Consider the following 24,674-nt stretch of genomic DNA (forward strand, 5'->3'; position numbering starts at 1 on the left):
AGTACTTATTTGTTCATAAATAGGATTTTTTGTCTCATAATTTTAAGTTTTTATCTGAGATTTTTCACTTTCTATAAGTACAACTTTTTATCTAATTATTTTGACATTATCTCATAATTAAAACTTTGTTTTTTATCGCTCGTCTTTTTATGATATTTATTTCATATTTTTGACTTTCTTATATCATAACTACACGTTTTTATATCATAATTACACATTTTTATCTCATAATTTCAACTTTCTAATATCATCATGATGATTTGGGGGTTTTATTATGTTGTTTTGTGGTTAAAAAAAATGTATAAAATAAAAAAAATAAAAATAAAGGTCTTCCAGAGGAACCTGCAATATTTTGGATTATTTTGCAAAAATAATTTAAAATATTTTTACAAGTATTGTAAATACTTGTACAAATAACAAATGGTTATTTGTCCTGCAAATAACCATTTTTGCAGGACATATTTCAGTATACAAGTATTGTAAAAATATTTTTTCTTCATTTATATATATTTATATATATATATATATATATATATATATATATATATATATATATATATATATATATATATATATATATATACACACATATATATATATATATATATATATATATATATATATATATATATATATATATATATATATATATATATATGAAGAAAAAATAGTTTTACAATACTTGTATACAAGTATTGTAAAACTATTTTTTCTTCATTTATATATATATATATATATATATGTATATATATACTGAAATATCACACTGAGAAACTTTGCTATTTTTTGCAAATATTAGCTCTTTTGGAATTTGTTGCCTGCGACATGTTTGAAAAAAAGCTGGCACAAGTGGCAAAAAAGACTGAGAAAGTTGAGGAATGCTCATCAAAAGACTTATTTGGAACATCCCACAGGTGAACAGGCTCATTGGGAACAGGTGGGTGCCATGATTGGGTATAAAAGCAGCTTCCATGAAATGCTCAAACAAGGACGGGGCGAGGGTCACCACTTTGTCAACAAATTCCTGAGCAAATTGTTCCAACTGAGAAACTTCCTTTTTTTTTGGCAAATAATCATTAACTTAGAATTGATTGGCAGCAACACATTGCAAACAACGCCATTTTTTTTACCAGTGAGTTACATGGCCTTTCCTTTTAACAACACTCAGTAAAGGTTTGGGAACATTTTTGAAGTGGAATTCTTTCCCATTCTTGCTTGATGTACAGCTTAAGTTGTTCAACAGTCTCCCTTCTCATATTTTAGCCTTCATATTTTCAATGGTAGACAGGTCTGCCACTCTTGTCCTATGAAGCTTGGCATCGTCTTGCTGAAATAAGCAGGGGCGTCCATGCTTGGATGGCAACATATGTTGGTCCAAAACCTGTATGTACCTTTCAGCATTAATGGCGCCTTCACAGATGTGTAAGTTACCCATGTCTTGGGCACTAATACACCCCCATACCATCACACATGCTGCCTTTTACACTTTCACCCTAGAACAATCCGGATGGTTCTTTTCCTCTTTGGTGCACAGTTTCCAAAAACAATTTGAAACATGGACTCGGCAGACCGCAGAATACTTTTGCACTTTGCATCAGTCCATCTTAGATGAGCTCGGGCCCAGCGAAAGCCGGCGGCGTTTCTGGGTGTTGTTGATAAATGGCTGTGGCCTTGCATAGTAGAGTTTTAACTTGCAACTCATAATTTTTTTTTTTTTTTTGCAAATAATCATTAACTTTAGAATTTGATGCCAGCAACACGTGACAAAGAAGTTGGGAAAGGTGTCAATAAATACTGATAAAGTTGAGGAATGCTCATCAAACACTTATTTGGAACATCCCACAGGTGAACAGGCTAATTGGGAACAGGTGGGTGCCATGATTGGGTATAAAAGCAGCTTCCATGAAATGCTCAGTCATTCACAAACAAGGACGGGGCGAGGGTCACCACTTTGTCAACAAATGCCTGAGCAAATTGTTTAAGAACAACATTTATCAACCAAGCTATTGCAAGGAATTTAGGGATTTCGCCATCTACGCTCCGTAATATCGTCAAAGGGTTCAGAGAATCTGGAGAAATCACTGCACGTAAGCCATGATATTACGCACCTTGGATCCCTCAGGCCGTACTGCATTTAAACAGACATCGGTGTGTAAAGGATATCACCACATGGGCTCAGGAACACTTCAGAAAACCACTGTCAGTAACTACAGTTGGTCGCTACATCTGTAAGTGCAAGTTAAAACTCTACTATGCAAAGCCAAAGCCATTTCTGTCTTGCCTCTGGTTTTCCACTCCCTTCTTCTCCCTGCTTTGTCTTGTCCTGTCTACACTTTTTTGAAGCCTCTTTCTTTACGCTGTCCTCCAAATCTAAACATCAGACATGCTGGACTCTCGACTCAATTGACAGAATCTTCTCGACGAGGAAAAGAGGTTCCGGGGAGCCTGACTGCCCTGATGCAACCATTGGTGCGGGGTACGTGAGAGACTCCTGGGACAAATGGAGAATCATGTGCCTCTCAGTCCTTTCCATCGAGGACGTGGAAGACCTGTTTGGAACCATGATCACGGGGCGCCTGCTGATTGGGCTGGGCGTTGCTCTGGTGTATCGTCAAATTCGTAAGACGATGGCAGCCACTCAAGGAGCCCAAAGGCTGTTCGCCCCAATGGAAGGTTTGGGCCGGGCTGTGGGATCACAGACTGGAAATCGTAAGATGGATCACATCATGGAAAAGCTCGTTGAATGGGAAATATTTGATCAAGAAAGTTTGATCATATTACGCCTAAACTGGCTCACCTGCACTGGCTTCCTGTGCACTTAAGATGTGACTTTAAGGTTTTACTACTTACGTATAAAATACTACACGGTCTAGCTCCGTCCTATCTTGCCGATTGTATTGTACCATATGTCCCGGACAGAAATCGGCGCTAAAAGAACTCCGGCTTATTAGTGATTCCCAGAGCCCAAAAAAAGTCTGCGGGATATAGAGCGTTTTCTATTGGGGCTCCAGTACTATGGAATGCCCTCCCGGTAACAGTTAGAGATGCTACCTCAGTAGAAGGGGGGGTGGGGGGGGGGGGGGGGGGGTCACACAGGTCCGGTGGCCATGGATGAAGTGCTGGCTGTCCAGAGTCGGGACCCGGGGTGGACCGCTCGCCTGTGTATCGGTTGGGGACATCTCTGCGCTGCTGACCCGTCTCCGCTCGGGATGGTTTCCTGCTGGCCCCACTATGGACTGGACTCTCACTATTATGTTAGATCCACTATGGACTGGACTCTCACTATTATGTTGGATCCACTATGGACTGGACTCTTACTATTATGTTAGATCCACTATGGACTGGACTCTCACTATTATGTTAGATCCACTATGGACTGGACTCTTACTATTATGTTAGATCCACTATGGACTGGACTCACACTATTATGTTAGATCCACTATGGACTGGACTCTCACACTTTTATGTTAGATCCACTATGGACTGGACTCTCACTATTATGTTAGATCCACTATGGACTGGACTTTCACAATATCATGTTGGATCCACTATGGACTGGACTTTCACAATATTATGTCAGACCCACTCGACATCCATTGCTTTCGGTCTCCCCTACGGGTGGGGGTTACCCACATATGCGGTCCTCTCCAAGGTTTCTCATAGTCATTCACATCGACGTCCCACTGGGGTGAGTTTTTCCTTGCCCTTATGTGGGCTCTGTACCGAGGATGTCGTTGTTGCTTGTGCAGCCCTTTGAGACACTTGTGATTTAGGGCTATATAAATAAACATTAATTGATTGATTGAAAAATTGGAAATGAGAGCCAGCATGGACGAACAGAACAGACAAGTCATTGTAATGTCTGCTCGCGGAAAAACAAAAATCCTAATCTACGATTTGACTCCCTCGAATGGCAACAACAGGAGCAGGCTGTTCTAAAAACATCCCCCATGGACGCTTTTGACCTCCCTCCCTCCTCAACGACACCTGGAGTCGAACTTTTGCTTGCATGCAGAACGGCCCCAGGCCTATGGACACTACGTCAACACACCCAACACTATGATGCATACATTGGATAACTGTTTCAGATGTCTATGTTTTTGTATCTGTCCCTATTTGAAATAAACCTCTATAATAATAATAATAATGGGCATATACACGCACACACACACACCCTCCCCCACCCCACGCATTCACCACCGCTTGATTCCCCTTCAGGGTAATGGATGGCTGGCAGCGCTTTAAAGCAGCAGTTGACCTCCAGGGTCCCAACAACGCCCCCCTCTGTTGTGAGTTGTCGTGATTAAATGTAACATGTTACATGGCGGGAAGTATCCATGCCATGTATACATGCATGGCATGGAGGTTTTTCCCCACTCCAGACTCCTTAGGAGCCCAGTCTAGATTGTATTTTTTACTCATCATTTTCCCCAGCGTTTTACCTTTTTCCAACCTTTTACGCCATCAGCGTTCTTGTTCTGTAACCCTGAACACTGTTTGTTTGTCTAATCATGAACGGATTTGTGCTGAAAACATAGTTTTGTTGTACTTGTGCAATGACAATAAAGTCCTATCCTATCCTTATCAACAACACCCAGAAACGCTTCGCTGGGCCCCAGCTTATCTAAGACGACTGATGCAAAGTGGAAAAGTCTTCTGACAAAGTCCACATTTCAAATTGTTTTTGGAAACTGTGGACGTCGTGTCCTCCGGACCAAAGAGGAAAAGAACCATCCGGACTGTTCTAGGTGCAAAGTTTACCTAGTAGTTAAGAGTGTCCGCCCTGAGATTGGTAGGTTGTGAGTTCAAACCCCGACCGAGTCATACTAAAGACTATAGAGGTAATGGTACCCATTACCTCCGTGCTTGGCACTCAGCATCAATGGTTGGAGTTGGGGGTTGAATCACCAAAAAGGATTCCCGGGCGCGGCCACCGCTGCTGCCCACTGCTCCCCTCACCTCCCGGGGGGATGGGTCAAATGCAGAGGACAAATTTCACCACACCGTGTGTGACAATCATTGGTACTTTAACTTGAGCTTGTAACTTTAACCAAGGCATGGGTAACTTACACATCCGTGAAAGCGCCATTAATGCTGAAAGGTACATAAAGCAACGTTATCATGGACGCCCCTGCTTATTTCAGCAAGACGATGCCATTTTCTTTATTAGTATATATAAAAAAAAATTATATATATATATATATATATATATATATATATATATATATATATATACTGTATATAAATATATATATATACACAAATATATACACGAAAAGTTAAATATATATTTTATATTTTATATATTTTATATATCTTGCCATTTTCTTTATTAGTATATAAAAAAAATTATATATATATATATATATATATATAAAAAATGCCATTTTCTTTATTAGTATATATAAAAAAATTATATATATATATATATATATATATATAATTTATATATATATATATATATATATATATATATATATATATATATATATATATATATAATTTATATATATATATATATATATATATAAATGCCATTTTCTTTATAAGTATATAAATGTATATATATATATATATATATATATATATATATATATATATATAAATTATTTATATATATATATATATATATATATATATATATATATAAATTATATATATATATATATTTATATATATATAATTTTTTTTTATATACTAATAAAGAAAATGGCATTTTTTATACATATATATATATATATATATATAATTTTTTTTATATACTAATAAAGAAAATGGCAAGATATATAAAATATATAAAATATAAAATATATATTTAAAAAGAAATTATATATATATATATATATATATATATATATATATATATAAATTATATATATATATAATTTTTTTTATATACTAATAAAGAAAATGGCATCGTCTTGCTGAAATAAGCATGTATTTCATACATACATATATATATATGAAATACAAAATATTATATTAAAAATATACATAATTCTTAAATAATGATATTCATTCAAACATGACTATGATTTTTTTTTCTATTCAACAATGAAGAATATTAAACATTTAAACCGTTACATAACGAAGAGAAAACAAGCATTAGGATAACTATTGGAGTGAAAGGACAAATAACCATCATTTATTATATATTCCTCGACTCGTATTATGTTTTTATTGAATTACTGCACACGCAAACACTATTTATTCACAATGTGCAAACAAATTAATACTTTTCACATATCTTAATGCAAACAAAAAAGCCAAGTAAGAGACGATACAAACGGATAAAAAACAAAATACAAAAGCTGTCATGTCTGTGTAATCATGTTTTGTTTTAGTCATGTTTTGTTTAGTTATTGGACTCTTTAGTTTCTGGCTTTTCACTCCCTTGTCTTGTTTCCATGATTACCCATTAGTTTCACCTGTTCCACGTTTGGACTCATTGTGCACTCTTGTTTGTCACCATAGCAACCCATTAGTTTTCACCTGTCACGTCACGCACCTGTTTCACGTTTTGAGTCACGCACCTGTTTTCGTTAATCATGTCTGTAGTATTTAAGTTCATTGTTTTCAGTTTGTCTTTCAGGTGACATCCCACAATTACGCTCTACACACTCTTCATCCTCTTAGATCCTGCTTCATGTCCCATGCCAAAGTAAGTTTTTGTTCCATGTTTATAGTCTTTTTGGTTTCATAGTTTGTTCTCCGCCATTGTGCGCGCCTTTTGTTTACTTCCTTTTTTTGTAGTTATAGTGTTTAAATAAAAATGTACTTACATTCCCGTCTCGCCCGAGGCAACTTTCCGTTGCATCCCGGAAAAGCAAACACCCAGGACCAAGTCACGACAAAAGCAACTTAAATTCCTCCAATAAAAAGAATAATTTAAGGGTTTTTTCTATTTTTTACCATTTTTTCAAGGTTTTATCAATATTGTAAAACCATTAAATCCGGTGATATCATTTAAGTTTCACTTTCAGAAATGGTTTTATTCAATGTTTAGCTTGCAACATAATCACTTCTAGGTCGCTATCGTTCATAAAAAATGCCAAATGTAATATCTTCTAGAACAAATAGAATTCTTTCAGCCAACCTCTCATCTCCTACAAGAATAAAAGCGCAGTATCACGTTGCAAGTATAAATAATTCACGTGTTCTAATATTACAGAAATAACTGTTACATTTTGTTTTAAAAAAAATCCAATAATATTTTTTAATCGCATTTCCATAACTTGAGGAAGAATTTGATGCACAATTTTGTAGATTATTGTCGGGTATAAAGTAGTCTTTGAAAGTGACTTCCTGTGTACGTTACCGCCCCACACAACCGACCAATCACGCGCCTTCTTCTTCGTCTTCTTCGCTGTGATTGGCGCGCGGCATCCTAGCACTTCTCGCTGCCATTGGCTGATAAAACTAAACTAAAAAAATCGACACATATTCCAGTAAATATATTTGATACAAATGTAAACACGAGCCGCCTTAATAATATTTTAATAAAAAAGATAAAATGTAAAATATGTAATATTTTAATTAAAAAAACTAACCGGATATCCGGTCACGTGACTCAGCCCGGATTGGTATTTACTACAACCAGAGGCTACGGAAAACTACAACATTGTGTCGGGACGACAGTCATAAGATGTGAGTCACAAAGTCCTTTTTTAACCGTTTTATAACATTTATAGCTCGTCTGACTTCAATATGTTCGCACTTTAGCGCACTCGTGTGTTGTTTTATTCCACTTTTAGGTGTTTCGTCGCGTGGAGAGGCAAAGGTCCGTTTTTTTTTTTAATACTGACAACCACGTGACTTGTTATTAATAGTGATGACGTCATCACTTGCCAATATTGACTTTCTAAAGTCACATGTGTCTGTCGTTGGATATCGATCACGATGCTTCAAGTGTATCGATACTGCACCATTATCTGCACTTATATTCGATACCGCGATAAACATGTCAGAACTGAACCACTTCTTTATTGAAAAGCAGTCAGTTTAAAGTTTCCCCCGGGCTTGTGGTGGCGGATAATATGATTTTAAATCATATTTTGATACAATTATAATAATAAAAACAGATCCAAGGCAGCGGCGTATTAAAATTGTACTCAGGAACAAACGTGTCCGCATCACTCCACGCACTACAAAAGAATACTAGTATGTATGATTCCTGCTGCCAATACTCAAAGCTCCAATATGGGTATTGTATAGTAATATTACTTATAATACAAAAATTATATCTTTTAAACAATACATCATTTCTGTTTTTAGCATTTTTTTACGGGATGAAAAAAATATCAAAATAGCCTCCTGATTTTTCAGTGTGAAGAAAAAGTTCAGACACCCGGTCGATATCGATAATTATTTACATCGTTTATGACCTATGCAAAATAAGGGGCGGGGGGGGGGGGGCTGCTGTTGAAAAATTAGCTTGGAAAAAAAGTTTGCATGCTAACGTTGGCGTAATAATATTTTTACCGTTGGCATGCGGACAAAGAAGCAGTTTGCATACTCGGATGATTTCACCAAGCTTAAGACGTATAAAATGTGTTAAAATGCTAGCGTAAAACATTAGCAATGCTAACCGTTAACATACTTCCAAGATGGCGGTAAGTATCAAAATCTCGGATTTTTTCAGTTCAAACATATAAAGGTTGCTAAAATTTTAGCGTAAAATATTAGCATGCTAATGTCAGCATGGGAACAGTTAGCATACTTGCTAGATGGTGCCTGGTATCAAAATCTATGATTTTTTTAGGTTTATAAGTTAAAAAAAAGAAGCTAAAATGTAAGCATAAAACATTAGCATGCTAACCGTTAGTATACTTCCAAGATGGCGGTAAGTATCGAAATCCCGCATTTTTTCAGTTCAAACATATAAAGGTAGCTAAAAATCCTAGCATAAAACATTAGCATGCTAATGTATGCGTGGGAACAGTTAGCATACTTGCTAGAGGGTGCCTCATATCAGAATGCATTATTTTTTTTTAGGTTTAAATAATTTAAAAAATGCTAAAATGGTAGCATAAAATATTAGCATGCTAACCGTTAGCATACTTCCAAGATGGCGGGAGGTATCAAAATCTTGGATTTTTTCAGTTTAAACATATAAGGTAGCTAAAAATCCTAGCATAAAACATTAGCATGCTAATGTAAGCGTGGGAACAGTTAGCATACTTGCTAGATGGCATCTAGTATCAAAATCTATTATTTTTTTTAGGTTATAAGTAAAAAAAAAAAAATGCTAAAATGTAAGCATAAAACATTAGCATGCTATCCGTTAGCATACTTCCAAGATGGCGGGAAGTATCAAAATCCCGGATTTTTTCCGTTCAAACATATAAAGGTAGCTAAAATTTCTAGCATAAAACATTAGCATGCTAATGTAAGCATGGGAACAGTTAGCATACTTGCTAGATGGTGCCTGGTATCAAAATCCATGATTTTTTTTTAGGTTAAAATGTCAAATATTTTTTTAAATGCTAGCATAAGCTATTAGCATGCGAACCGTTAGCATACTTCCAAGATGGTGCCAAGTATTTAAATCCCGGATTTTTTCAGTTCAAACATATAAAGGTAGCTAAAATCTTAGCGTAAAACATTAACATGCTAATGTAAGCATGGGAACAGTTAGCATACTTGCTAGATGGAGCCTAGCATCAAAATCCATGATTTTCTTTTAGGTTAAAATGTAAAAAAAAAAAAATGTTAAAATGCTAGCGTAAGCCATTAGCATGCGAACCGTTAGCATACTTCCAAGATGGCGCCAAGTATTTAAATCCCAGATTTTTTTCAGTTCAAACATATAAAGGTAGCTAAAATCTTAGCATAAAACATCAGCATGCTAATGTGAGAGCGGGAACAGTTAGCATACTTGCTCGATGGCGCCTGGTATCAAAATCCATGATTTTTTTTAGGTTTAAATGTAAAAACAAATGCTAGCATAAAACGTTAGCATGTTAACAATAGTAGCATAATCACATTTTAACATTAGCATATTTACATGATTTCACCAAGTAAGGAAAGCCATGATTTTTAGGTATAAAAGTAAAAATAAAAAAAACTGGCATAAAACATTAGTATGTTAACATTATTAGCATGTTGACGTTAAATTTGCCTGCTAATGTTAGCATAATCATGTTTTAACGTTAGCATATTTACATGATTTCACCAAGTAAGGAAATCCACGATTTTTAGGTTTAAAAATAAAAAAAACTAGCATAAAACGTTAGCATGTTAACATTATTAGCATGTTGACGTTAAATTTGCACCTTAATGTTAACTTAATCATATTTTAACGTTAGCATGCTAACAAAGAAGGAGTTAGCATACTTACATGATTTCACCAAGTAAGAAAATCCATGATTTTTAGGTTTAAAAAGTAAAAAAAAAAAAAAACTAGCATTAAATGTTAGCATGTTAACATTATTAACATGTTGACGTTAAATTTGCCCGTTAATGTTAGCGTAATCATATTTTAACGTTAGCATGCTAACAAAGAAGCAGATAACTTTTAATTTTAGCATATTTACACAATTTCACCAAGTAAGGAAATCCATGATTTTTAGATTTAAAAGTAAAAAAAACAAAACTAGCATAAAATGTTAACATGTTAACATTATTAGCATGTTGACGTTAAATTTGCCCGTTAATGTTAGCGTAATCATATTTTAACGTTAGCATATTTACATGATTTCACCAAGTAAGGAAATCCACGATTTGTAGGTTTAAAAATAAAAAAAACTGACATAAAACGCATGCTAACATTATTAGCATGTTGACGTTAAATTTGCCCGTTAATGTTAGCGTAATCATATTTTAACGTTAGCATGCTAACAAAGAAGCAGATAACTTTTAACTTTAACATATTTACATGATTTCACCAAGTAAGGAAATCCATGATTTTTAGGTTTAAAAGTAAAAAAAAAAAAACTAGCATAAAATGTTAGCATGTTAACATTATTAGCATGTTGATGTTAAATTTGCATGCTAATGTTAGCATAATCATGTTTTAACGTTAGCATATTTACATGATTTCACCAGGTAAGGAAATCTACGATTTTTAGGTTTAAAAGTAAAAAAAAAAAAACTGGCATAAAATGTTAGCATGTTAACATTATTAGCATGTTGACGTTAAATTTGCATGCTAATGTTAGCGTAATCATATTTTAACGTTAGCATCCTAACAAAGAAGCAGTTAACTTTAATTTTAGAATATTTACACAATTTCACCAAGTAAGGAAATCCATGATTTTTAGATTCAAAAGTAATAAAAACTAAACTAGCATAAAACTTTAGCATGTTAACATTATTAGCACGTTGACGTTAAATTTGCACTCTAATGTTAGCGTAATCATATTTTAACGTTTGCATATTTACATGATTTCACCAAGTAAGAAAATCCATGATTTGTAGGTTTAAAAATAAATAAAAAATGGCATAAAACGTTAGCATGTTAACATTATTAGCATGTTGACGTTAAATTTGCCCGTTAACATAATCATATTTTAACGTTAGCATGCTAACAAAGAAGCAGATAACTTTTAACTTTAGCATATTTACATGATTTCACCAAGTAAGGAAACCAATGATTTTTAGGTTTAAAAATAAAAAAACTGGCATAAAACGTTAGCATGTTAACATTATTTGCATGTTGACGTTAAATTTGCCCGTTAATGTTAGCGTAATCATATTTTAACGTTAGCATGCTAACAAAGAAGCAGTTAACTTTAGTTTTAGCATATTTACACGATTTCACCAAGTCAGGAAATCCATGATTTTTAGATTTAAAAGTTAAAAAAACAAAACCAGCATACAACTTTAGCATGTTTACAATATTAGCATGTTGATGTTAAATTTGCACGCTATTGTTACCATAATCATATTTTAACATTAGCATATTTACATGATTTCACCAAGTAAGGAAATCCATTCATTTTTAGGTTTAAAAAAACAAACAAAACGTTATTATTTTAACATTATTAACATGTTGTCGTTAAATTTGCACGCTAATTTTGGCGTAATCATATTTTAACGTTAGCATGTTAACAAAGAAGCAGTTTGCATATTTACATGATTTCACCAAGTAAGAAAATCCATGATTTTTAGTTTTACAAGTGGAAAATAAAACGGGCATAAAACGTTAGCATGTTAGCATTATTAGCATGTTGACGTTAACTTTGCACGCTAACATTAGCGTAATCATATTTTAACATTAGCATATTTACATGATTTCACCAAGTAAGAAAATCCACTATTTGTAGGCTTAAAAATAAAAAAAAACTGGCATAAAACGTTAGCATGTTAACATTATTAACATGTTGACGTTAAATTTGCACGTTAACGTAATCATATTTTAACGTTAGCATGCTAACAAAGAAGCAGATAACTTTTAACTTTAGCATATTTACATGATTTCACCAAGTAAGGAAATCCATGATTTTTAGGTTTAAAAATAAAAGAAAAAAACTGGCTTAAAATGTTAGCATTTTAACATTATTAACATGTTGACGTTAAATTTGCCCGTTAATGCGAGCTTAATCATATTTTAACGTTAGCATGCTAACAAAGAAGCAGTTAACTTAAATTTTAGCATATTTTCACGATTTCACCAAGTAAGGAAATCCATGATTTTTAGATTTAAAAGTTTAAAAAAACTAAACTAGCATACAACTTTAGCATGGTAACATTATTAGCATGTTGACGTTAAATTAGCACGCTAATGTTAGTATAATCATATTTTAACGTTTGCATATTTACATGATTTCACCAAGTAAGGAAATCCACGATTTGTAGGTTTAAAAATAAAAAAAACTGGCATAAAACGTTAGCATGTTGACGTTAAATTTGCCCGTTAATGTTAGCGTGATCATATTTTAACGTTAGCATCCTAACAGAGAAGCAGTTAACTTTAATTTTAGCATATTTACACAATTTCACCAAGTAAGGAAATCCATGATTTTTAGATTTAAAAGTAATAAAAACTAAACTAGCATAAAACTTTAGCATTTTAACTTTATTAGCACGTTGACGTTAAATTTGCACTCTAATGTTAGCGTAATCATATTTTAACGTCTGCATATTTACATGATTTCACCAAGTAAGAAAATATGTGATTTTTAGATTTAAAAGTAAAAAAATAAAACTGGCATAAAACGTTAACATGTTAAAATTATTAGCATGTTGACGTTAAATTTGCACGTTAACGTAATCATATTTTAACGTCAGCATGCTAACGAAGAAGCAGATAACTTTTAATTTTAGCATATTTACATGATTTCACCAAGTAAGGAAATCCATGATTTTTAGGTTTAAAAGTAAAAAAAAAAACTGGCATAAAATGTTAGCATTAACATGTTGACCTTAAATTTGCCCGTTAATGTTAGCGTAATCATATTTTAACGTTAGCATGCTAACAAAGAAACAGTTAACTTTAATTTTAGCATATTTACACAATTTCACAAAGTAAAGAAATCCATAATTTTTAGATTTAAAGTAAAAAAAAAAAAACTAGCATAAAAGTTTAGCATGTTAACATTATTAGCATGTTGACATTAAATTTGCACGCTAATGTTAGCGTAATCATATTTTAACGTTTGCATATTTACATGATTTCACCAAGTAAGAAAATCCACGATTTTTAGGTTTAAAAATAAAAAAAACTGGCATAAAACGTTAGCATGTTAACATTATTAACATGTTGACGATAAATTTGCATGTTAACGTAATCATATTTTAACGTTAGCATGCTAACAAAGAAGCAGTTAACTTTAACTTTAGCATATTTACATGATTTCACCAAGTAAGGAAATCCATGATTTTTAGGTTTAAAAAGTAAAAAAAAAAAAAAACTAGCATAAAATGTTAGCATGTTAACATTATTAACATGTTGACGTTAAATTTGCCCGTTAATGCGAGCGTAATCATATTTTAACGTTAGCATGCTAACAAAGAAGCAGTTAACTTTAATTTTAGCATATTTACACGATTTCACCAAGTAAGGAAATCCATGATTTTTAGATTTAAAAGTTAAAAAAACAAAACTAGCATACAACTTTAGCATGTTAACATTATTAGCATGTTGACGTTAAATTTGCACGCTATTGTTACCATAATCATATTTTAACATTAGCAAATTTACATGATTTCACCAAGTAAGGAAATCCACGATTTGTAGGTTTAAAAATAAAAAAATAAACTGGCATAAAACGTTAGCATGTTAACATTATTAGCATGTTGACGTTAAATTTGCCCGTTAATGTTAGCTTAATCATATTTTAGCGTTAGCATGCTAACAAAGAAGCAGTTAACTTTAAGTTTTGCATATTTACATGATTTCACCAAGTAAAGAAATCCATGATTTTTAGATTTAAAAGTTAAAAAAACAAAACTAGCATAAAAATGTAGCATGTTAACATTATTAGCACGTTGACGTTAAATTTGCACGCTAATGTTAGCGTAATCATATTTTAACGTTTGCATATTTACATGATTTCACCAAGTAAGGAAATCCACGATTTGTAGGTTTAAAAATAAAAAAAACTTGCATAAAACGTTAGCATGTTAACATTATTAGCATGTTGACGTTAAATTTGCACGTTAACGTAATCATATTTTAACGTTAGCATGCTAACAAAGAAGCAGATAACTTTTAACTTTAGCATATTTACATAATTTCACCAAGTAAGGAAATCCATGATTTTTAGATTTAAAAGTAAAAAAACAAATCTAGTATAAAACTTTAGCATGTTAACATTATTAGCATGTTGACGTTAAATTTGCACGCTATTGTTACCATAATCATATTTTAACGTTAGCATATTTACATGATTTCACCAAGTAAGGAAATCCATTCATTTTTAGGTTTAAAAAAACAAACAAAACGTTATTATTTTAACATTATTAACATGTTGTCGTTAAATTTGCACGCTAATGTTGGCGTAATCATGTTTTAACGTTAGCATGTTAACAAAGAAGCAGTTTGCATATTTACATGATTTCACCAAGTAAGAAAATCCATGATTTTTAGTTTTACAAGTGGAAAATAAAACGGGCATAAACGTTAGCATGTTAGCATTATTAGCATGTTGACGTTAACTTTGCACGCTAACATTAGCGTAATCATATTTTAACGTTTGCATATTTACATGATTTCACCAAGTAAGAAAATCCACGATTTGTAGGTTTAAAAATAAAAAAAAACTGGCATAAAACGTTAGCATGTTAACATTATTAACATGTTGACGTTAAATTTGCACGTTAACGTAATCATATTTTAACGTTAGCATGCTAACAAAGAAGCAGATAACTTTTAACTTTAGCATATTTACATGATTTCACCAAGTAAGGAAATCCATGATTTTTAGGTTTAAAAGTAAAAAAAAAAAACTGGCTTAAAATGTTAGCATTTTAACATTATTAACATGTTGACGTTAAATTTGCCCGTTAATGTTAGCTTAATCATATTTTAACGTTAGCATGCTAACAAAGAAGCAGTTAACTTTAAGTTTTGCATATTTACATGATTTCACCAAGTAAGGAAATCCATGATTTTTAGGTTTAAAAGTAAAAAAACAAAACTAGCATACAACTTTAGCATGTTAACATTATTAGCATGTAGACGTTAAATTTGCACGCTATTGTTACCATAATCATATTTTAACATTAGCATATTTACATGATTTCACCAAATAAGAAAATCCACGATTTGTAGGTTTAAAAATAAAGAAAAACTGGCATAAAACGTTAGCATGTTAACATTATTAGCATGTTGACGTTAAATTTGCACGTTAATGTTAACGTAATCATATTTTAACATTAGCATGCTAACAAAGAAGCAGATAACTTTTAACTTGAGCATATTTACATGATTTCACCAAGTAAGGAAACCAATGATTTTTAGGTTTAAAAATAAAAAAACTGGCATAAAACGTTAGCATGTTAACATTATTAGCATGTTGACGTTAAATTTGCTCGTTAATGTTAGCGTAATCATATTTTAACGTTAGCATGCTAACAAAGAAGCAGATAACTTTTAACTTTAGCATATTTACATGATTTCACCAAGTAAGGAAATCCATGATTTTTAAGGTTTAAAAGTAAAAATATAATAATAACTGGCATAAAATGTTAGCATGTTAATATTATTAACATCTTGACGTTAAATTTGCACGTTAATGTTAGCGTAATCATATTTTAACGTTAGCATGCTAACAAAGAAGCAGTTAACTTTAACTTTAGCATATTTACATGATTTCACCAAGTAAGGAAATCCATGATTTTTAGATTTAAAAGTTAAAAAAACAAAACTAGCATACAACTTTAGCATGTTAACATTATTAGCATGTTGACGTTAAATTTGCACGCTAATGTTAGCGTAATCATATTTTAACTTTTGCATATTTACATGATTTCACCAAGTAAGGAAATCCACGATTTTTAGGTTTAAAATATAAAAAAACTGGCATAAAACGTTAGCATGTTAACATTATTAGCATGTTGACGTTAAATTTGCCCGTTAATGTTAGCTTAATCATATTTTAGCGTTAGCATGCTAACAAAGAAGCAGTTAACTTTAAGTTTTGCATATTTACACGATTTCACCAAGTAAGGAAATCCATGATTTTTAGGTTTAAAAGTAAAAAAACAAAACTAGCATAAAACTTTAGCATGTTAACATTATTAGCATGTTGACGTTAAATTTGCACGCTATTGTTACCATAATCATATTTTAACATTAGCATATTTACATGATTTCACCAAGTAAGGAAACCAATAATTTTTAAGTTTAAAAATAAAAAAACTGGCATAAAACGTTAGCATGTTAACATTATTAGCATGTTGACGTTAAATTTGCACGCTATTGTTACCATAATCATATTTTAACATTAGCATATTTACATGATTTCACCAAGTAAGGAAATCCATTCATTTTTAGGTTTAAAAAAACAAACAAAACGTTATTATTTTAACATTATTAGCATGTTGTCGTTAAATTTGCACGCTATTTTTGGCGTAATCATATTTTAACGTTAGCATGTTAACAAAGAAGCAGTTTGCATATTTACATGATTTCACCAAGTAAGAAAATCCATGATTTTTAGTTTTACAAGTGGAAAATAAAACGGGCATAAAACGTTAGCATGTTAGCATTATTAGCATGTTGACGTTAACTTTGCACGCTAACATTAGCGTAATCATATTTTAACATTAGCATATTTACATGATTTCACCAAGTAAGAAAATCCACTATTTGTAGGTTTAAAAATAAAAAAAAACTGGCATAAAACGTTAGCATGTTAACATTATTAACATGTTGACGATAAATTTGCACGTTAACGTAATCATATTTTAACGTTAGCATGCTAACAAAGAAGCAGTTAACTTTAATTTGAGCATATTTACACAATTTCACCAAGTAAGGAAATCCATGATTTTTAGATTTAAAAGTAATAAAAACTAAACTAGCATAAAACTTTAGCATGTTAACATTATTAGCACGTTGACGTTAAATTTGCACTCTAATGTTAGCGTAATCATTTTTTAACGTTTGCATATTTACATGATTTCACCAAGTAAAAAAATCCATGATTTTTAGATTTAAAAGTAAAAAAATAAAACTGGCATAAAACGTTAGCATGTTAGCATTATTAGCATGTTGATGTTAATTTTGCAAGCTAATGTTAGCGTAATCATATTTTAACGTTTGCATATTTACATGATTTCACCAAGTAAGAAAATCCATGATTTTTAGATTTAAAAGTAAAAAAATAAAACTGGCATAAAACATTAGCATGTTAAAATTATTAGCATGTTGACGTTAAATTTGCACGCTAATGTTAGCGTAATCATATTTTAACGTTTGCATATTTACATGATTTCACCAAGTAAGAAAATCCATGATTTTTAGTTTTACAAGTGGAAAATAAAACGGGCATAAAACGTTAGCATGTTAGCATTATTAGCATGTTGACGTTAAATTTGCACGCTAATGTTAGCGTAATCATATTTTAACGTTAGCATGCTAACAAAGAAGCAGTTAGCCTACAAGTAAGGATAGCCATGATTTGTAGGGTTAAAAGTACACAATTAGCTCAAATGCTAACATAACACTTTGTGTTTTCTTGTGTGTGTTAGCTCCTCTGCTAACATGTTGGTGGAGACGTTGAAAGTGCTGGTGCTGTCCCTGTGGTACAACCTGGAGGCCTTCATCCACTGCTTCCTGCCCAGGAGGAGGAAGGACATATCGGGCGAGGTGGTTCTGATCACGGGTGCGGGGCAAGGGATCGGTCGCCTCATGGCGCAGGAGTTTGCCGCCAGGAGCACGGTGGTGGTCTTGTGGGACATCAACCAGGACGGCATGAAGGAGACGGCGCAGTTAGCCAAGCAGAGTGGCGCTCTTAGCGTTCACCACTATCTCTGCGACTGCAGCGACAAGAACGAAGTCTATCGAGTCGCAGACCAGGTGAGACTTTTTTACCTAACTTTTATGCCTCCTTTTGTGAAAATGTACGCAACCCTTAAAAGGACATGGGGGAAAAAAAATGTTTATAATTTTTTTGTATTGTTTTTTTTTTTAGACATGTATCACGAGAAACTTTTTATAAAGTTATAAAAAAATTAAAAAAAACATTTTTTATAATTTTTTGTATTGTTTTTTTTTAGACATGTATCACGAGAAACTTTTTATAAAGTTATAAAAAAAACAACAACATTTTTTATAATTTTTTTGTATTGTTTTTTTTTAGACATGTATCACGAGAAACTTTTTATAGAGTTATAAAAAAAAACAAAAAACATTTTTTATAATTTTTTTGTATTGTTTTTTTTTTAGACATGTATCACGAGAAACTTTTTATAAAGTTATAAAAAAAACAAAAAACATTTTTTATAATTTTTTTGTATTTTTTTTTAGACATGTATCACGAGAAACTTTTTATAGAGTTATAAAAAAAACAAAAAACATTTTTTATAATTTTTTGTATTGTTTTTTTTTTAGACATCACGAGAAACTTTTTATAGAGTTATAAAAAAAAAAAAAAAAACATTTTTTATAATTTTATATATATATATTTTTTTTTAGACATGTATCACGAGAAACTTTTTATAAAGTTATAAAAAAAAAAAACATTTTTTATAATTTTTTGTACTTTTTTTTTTTAGACATGTATCACGTGCGCACGACATACATGTCTAAAACAATATATATATAAAATTTTGTACTTTTTTTTTATAACTTTATAAAAAGTTTCTCGTGCGCACATGTCTAAAAAAATAAAAATAAAATAAAAATCTAAAAACAAAAATTTCCCCCATGTCCCTTTAGGGGCTCCGTAAAAATGTTATTTTTATTATTCACATTATTTATTTTTACGCCATACTTACAAAATGGCACATAATACATTCGCATGTTAATGTTAGCATGTTAATGTTAGCATTAATACAACATTTAGTATACTTGCAAAATGGCACATAATATGTTAGCCTGTTAATGTTAGCATGCTAATGTTAGCATTAATACAACATTTAGTATACTTGCAAAATGGCACATAATACATTAGCTTGTTAATGTTAGCATGTTAATGGTAACATTAATACAACATTTAATATACTTGCAAAATGGCACATATGTTAGCATGTTAATGTTAGCAATAATACAACATTTAGTATACTTGCAAAATGGCACATAATACATTAGCTTGTTAATGTTAGCATGTTAATGGTAACATTAATACAACATTTAATATACTTGCAAAATGGCACATAATATGTTAGCATGTTAATGGTAGCATTAATACAACATTTAGTATACTTGCAAAATGGCACATATGTTAGCATGTTAATGTTAGCATTAATACAACATTTAGTATACTTGCAAAATGGCACATATGTTTGACTGTGAATGTTAGCATGTTAATGTTAGCAATAATACAACATTTAGTATACTTGCAAAATGGCACATAATACATTAGCTTGTTAATGTTAGCATGTTAATGTTAGCATGTTAATGGTAACATTAATACAACATTTAATATACTTACAAAATGGCACGTAATATGTTAGCATGTTAATGTTAGCATTAATGCAACATTTAATATACTTGTAAAATGGCACATATGTTAGCCTGTGAATGTTAGCATGTTAATCTTAGCAATAATACAACATTTCGTATACTTGCAAAATGGCACATATGTTAGCCTGTTAGTTTTAGCATGCTAATGTTAGCATTAATACAACATTTAGTATAATTGCAAAATGGCACATAATACATTAGCTTGTTACTGTTAGCATGTTAATGTTAGCATGTTAATGGTAGCATTAATACAACATTTAATATACTTGCAAAATGGCACGTAATATGTTAGCATGTTAATGTTAGCATTAATGCAACATTTAGTATACTTGCAAAATGGCACATAATATGTTAGCATGTTAATGTTAGCATTAATGCAAGAAATAGTATTCTTGCAAAATGGTGCCAAGTATCAAAATAATAATGATATATTATTATTATAATAGTAATTAAATATTATATTAACAATATCTATATTATTATTATTTTATTATTATCATATTGTGAAACAAAATTAACATTATTATTATGACTTAATTATTTTATATTATTTTGATATGAATTGATTTTTCACAACACATTATTATTATAATCATAAATAATAATATGAATTAATACAATTATTTTTTAAATCGTATCACTAATAATATCATATCATTAATAATATTATTATAATGTGAAATACAATTTATACTATTACATTTTATTATTTTTATAATATTATGATTGTAATATAATCATATTATTTTGATGTCAATTGATTTGAATAATAGTATTACTGTTACTATAATAATGATTATTATAATAGAACATATATAAAAATATTCATTATTACTTTATAGTAATAATAAATAATATAATGATGATATCATTATATATTAGTTTTATTATTATTAATAATGTTATATTGTGAAACAACTCTATTATTAGTAGTAGTATTTCATTTAAACGATTTTAATAACTGTATTAATTATTAATTATTATTATTGTAATTATTATTTAGGTTATAATATTCTGTTTATAAAAATGTTATTATTATTTTAATTATTAATAATAACAACAATGATAATGCTCGATTATAAAACAACTATTATTATTATAATTTTAAACTATTTTAATTATTATCATTGGTATTTCATTGTTGTTGTTATTGTTTTTATTTTATTAATCTTTTATAACTATAATAAAATATTCTGAAATTATTTAAATATTATTACATTTATATTTTATTTTAGTAATAATATATTATTTTCGCTATTATTGTAAATTGTAACTACGTAAATAATAACAGTATTATTATGAACAAGAGAGTGATGATGCAACCTTCCACAGGTGAAGCGGGAGGTGGGCGATGTTAGCATCCTGGTGAACAACGCCGGCATCGTGACGGGAAAGAAGTTCATCGATTCTCCTGATTCGCTGATCGAGAAGACCATGGAGGTCAACACCATGGCACACTTCTGGGTCCGTCTTCTGCCGCGCACGATTGTCATATTTGTATCGTTATTGACATTTGTGCTACCACTCTCAGACCTACAAGGCCTTCCTTCCCGCCATGATCGCTAACAACCACGGTCATCTGGTTAGCATCGCTAGCGCCGCAGGACTCGTAAGTTGCAACGGATTGGCAGGTACGTCACATTCAAAATTAGCTTAAAAATTTTTTGCATGCTAACGTTAGCGTAAAATGCTAACGTTAGCATGGTAATAAAGGAGTAGCTAGCATACGTACATGATTTCACCAAGTGAGAAAATCCAGGATTTTTAAGTTTAAATCTATAAAATTTGCTAAAATGCTAACATTATTAGCATTGTACAATTAGCTACGCATGTTAGCGTAAGACATTAGCATGCTAATGTCAGCATGCTAAATTTTCAATGTATCAAATAAGCAAAAGGGCTTCACGGTGGCAGAGGGGTTAGTGCATCTGCCTCACAATACGAAGGTCCTGAGTAGTCTTGGGTTCAATCCCGGGCTCGGGATCTTTCTGTGTGGAGTTTGCATGTCCTCCCCGTGACTGCGTGGGTTCCCTCCGGGTACTCCGGCTTCCTCCCACTTCCAAAGACATGCACCTGGGGATAAGTTGATTGGCAACACTAAATGGTCCCTAGTGTGTGGATGTGAGTGTGAATGTTGTCTGTCTATCTGTGTTGGCCCTGCGATGAGATGGCGACTTGTCCAGGGTGTACCCCGCCTTCCGCCCGATTGTAGCTGAGATAGGCTCCAGCGCCCCCCCGCGACCCCAAAGGGAATAAGCGGTAGAAAATGGATGGATGGATGGATGATCATGCTAAAATGACATGAAAAAAAGCTAAAATGTTGACATTATTAGCATTGTACAATTAGCTACGCATGTTAACGTAAAACATTAGCATGCTAATGTCAGCATGCTAAAGTTTCAACGTATCAAATAAGCAAAAATATGATAATGCTAAAATGACATGAGACAAAAAAGCTAAAATGTTAACATTATTACCATTGTACAATTAGTTACACATGTTAGCGTAAAACATTAGCATGCTAATGTCAGCATGCTAACTTTTCAACGTATCAAATTAGCAAAAATATGATCATGCTAAAATGACATGAAAAAAAAATGCTAAAATGCTAAACATTATTAGCATTGTACAACTATGTACAGCATGTTAGCGTAAAACATTAGCATGCTAATGTCAGCATGCTAAATTTTCAACGTATCAAATAAGCAAAAATATGATCATGCTAAAATGACATGAAAAAAAGCTAAAATGTTAACATTATTAGCATTGTACAATTAGCTACACATGTTAGCGTAAAACATTAGCATGCTAATGTCAGCATGCTAACTTTTCAACGTATCAAATAAGCAAAAATATGATCATGCTAAAATGACATGAAATTTTTTTTTTAAATGTTAACATTTTTATCATTGTACAATTAGCTACACATGTTAGCGTAAAAATATTAGCATGCTAAAGTTTCAACGTATCAAATGAGCAAAAATATGATCATGCTAAAATGCTGACATTATTAGCATTGTACAATTACCTACACTTGTTAGCGTAAAACAGTAGCATCTTAAAGTTTCAACGTGTCAAATAAGCAAAAATATGATCATGCTAAAATGGCATGAAAAGAAATGCTAAATTGCTAACATTATTAGCATTGTACAATTAGCTACACATGTTAGTATAAAACATTAGCATGTTAATGTCAGCATGCTAACATAGGAACTGTTTGAACGTATCAAATGAGCAAAAATATGATCATGCTAAAATGGCATGAAAAATAATGCTAAAATGCCAACATTATTAGCATTGTACAATTAGCTACACATGTTAATATAAAACATTAGCATGCTAATTTCAGCATGCTAACATAGGAACAGTTTCAACGTATCAAATAAGCAAAAATATGATCATGCTAAAATGGCATGAAAAATAATGCTAAAATGTTAACATTAGCATTGTACAATTAGCTACACATGTTAGTATAAAACATTAGCATGCTAATGTAAGCATGCTAAAGTTTCAACGTATCAATTGAGCAAAAATATGATCATGCTAAAATGGCATGAAAAATAAAATGCTAACATTTTTATCATTGTACTATTAGCTACACGTGTTAACGTTAAAACTATGCTAATATCAGCATGCTAAAGTTTCAACGTATCAAATGAGCAAAAATATGATCATGCTAAAATAACATGAACATTTTTTTTAAAATGTTAACATTTTTATTATTGTACAATTAGCTATACATGTTAGCGTAAAAACATTACCATGCTAATATCAGCATGCTAAAGTTTCAACATATCAAATGAGCAAAAATATGATAATGCTAAAATGGCATGAAAAAAAAAAATGCTAAAATGCTGACATTATTAGCATTGTACAATTTGCTACACATGTTAGCGTAAAACATTAGCATGCTAATGTCAGCATGCTAAAGTTTCAACGTATCAAATAAGCAAAAATATGATCATGCTAAAATGACATGAAAATTTTTTTTTAAATGTTAACATTTTTATCATTGTACAATTAGCTACACATGTTAGCGTAAAAACATTAGCATGCTAGTGTCAGCATGCTAAAGTTTCAACGTATCAAATGAGCAAAAATATGATCATGCTAAAATGACATGAAAAAAAATGTTAAAATGTTAACATTTTTATCATTGTACAATTAGTTACACATGTTAGCGTAAACATATTAGCATGCTAATTTTAGCATGCTAAAGATGTACTCCCCCCTCACAGACTACTGTGCCAGCAAGTTTGCGGCGGTGGGCTTTGCAGAGTCGGTGGGTCTGGAGATGCTGGCGACCGGCAAAGACGGAGTGAAGACCACCATCGTGTGTCCATACTTCATCAACACTGGCATGTTTGATGGCTGCCAAACCAAGTCAGTCTTGTGCCATTCATTTCTACATACTCTGCTTGTATCAGACATGATACCACACATGTGACATACAATCCAATACTCAGTCATGTATCAGACATGATACCACACATGTGACATCTAATCCAATACTCAGTCATGTATCAGACATGATACCACACATCTAATGGTTGTCACATGGCTTCATGTTCAAACATTGTTGTGTTTCTCTCTCCTTCAA

General features: G+C 31.6%; 1 protein-coding gene across 1 annotated transcript in view; it reads left to right on the forward strand.

The window, feature by feature from the left end:
* Window positions 1-7,570: 7,570 nt before the first annotated feature.
* LOC133575641 (epidermal retinol dehydrogenase 2-like) overlaps window positions 7,571-24,674 on the forward strand; it is a 36,330-nt gene continuing 19,226 nt past the window's right edge. The window contains exons 1-5 of the mRNA XM_061928337.1: window positions 7,571-7,647; window positions 18,139-18,466; window positions 21,407-21,538; window positions 21,606-21,705; window positions 24,313-24,457. Of these exons, the coding sequence (XP_061784321.1) occupies window positions 18,152-18,466; window positions 21,407-21,538; window positions 21,606-21,705; window positions 24,313-24,457 (692 nt within the window). The 5' untranslated portion in view covers window positions 7,571-7,647; window positions 18,139-18,151. The remainder of the gene's footprint in view (window positions 7,648-18,138; window positions 18,467-21,406; window positions 21,539-21,605; window positions 21,706-24,312; window positions 24,458-24,674) is intronic.

The sequence above is a fragment of the Nerophis lumbriciformis genome, linkage group LG33 (assembly GCF_033978685.3).
Source record: "Nerophis lumbriciformis linkage group LG33, RoL_Nlum_v2.1, whole genome shotgun sequence".
NCBI classification, from domain to species: domain Eukaryota; kingdom Metazoa; phylum Chordata; class Actinopteri; order Syngnathiformes; family Syngnathidae; genus Nerophis; species Nerophis lumbriciformis.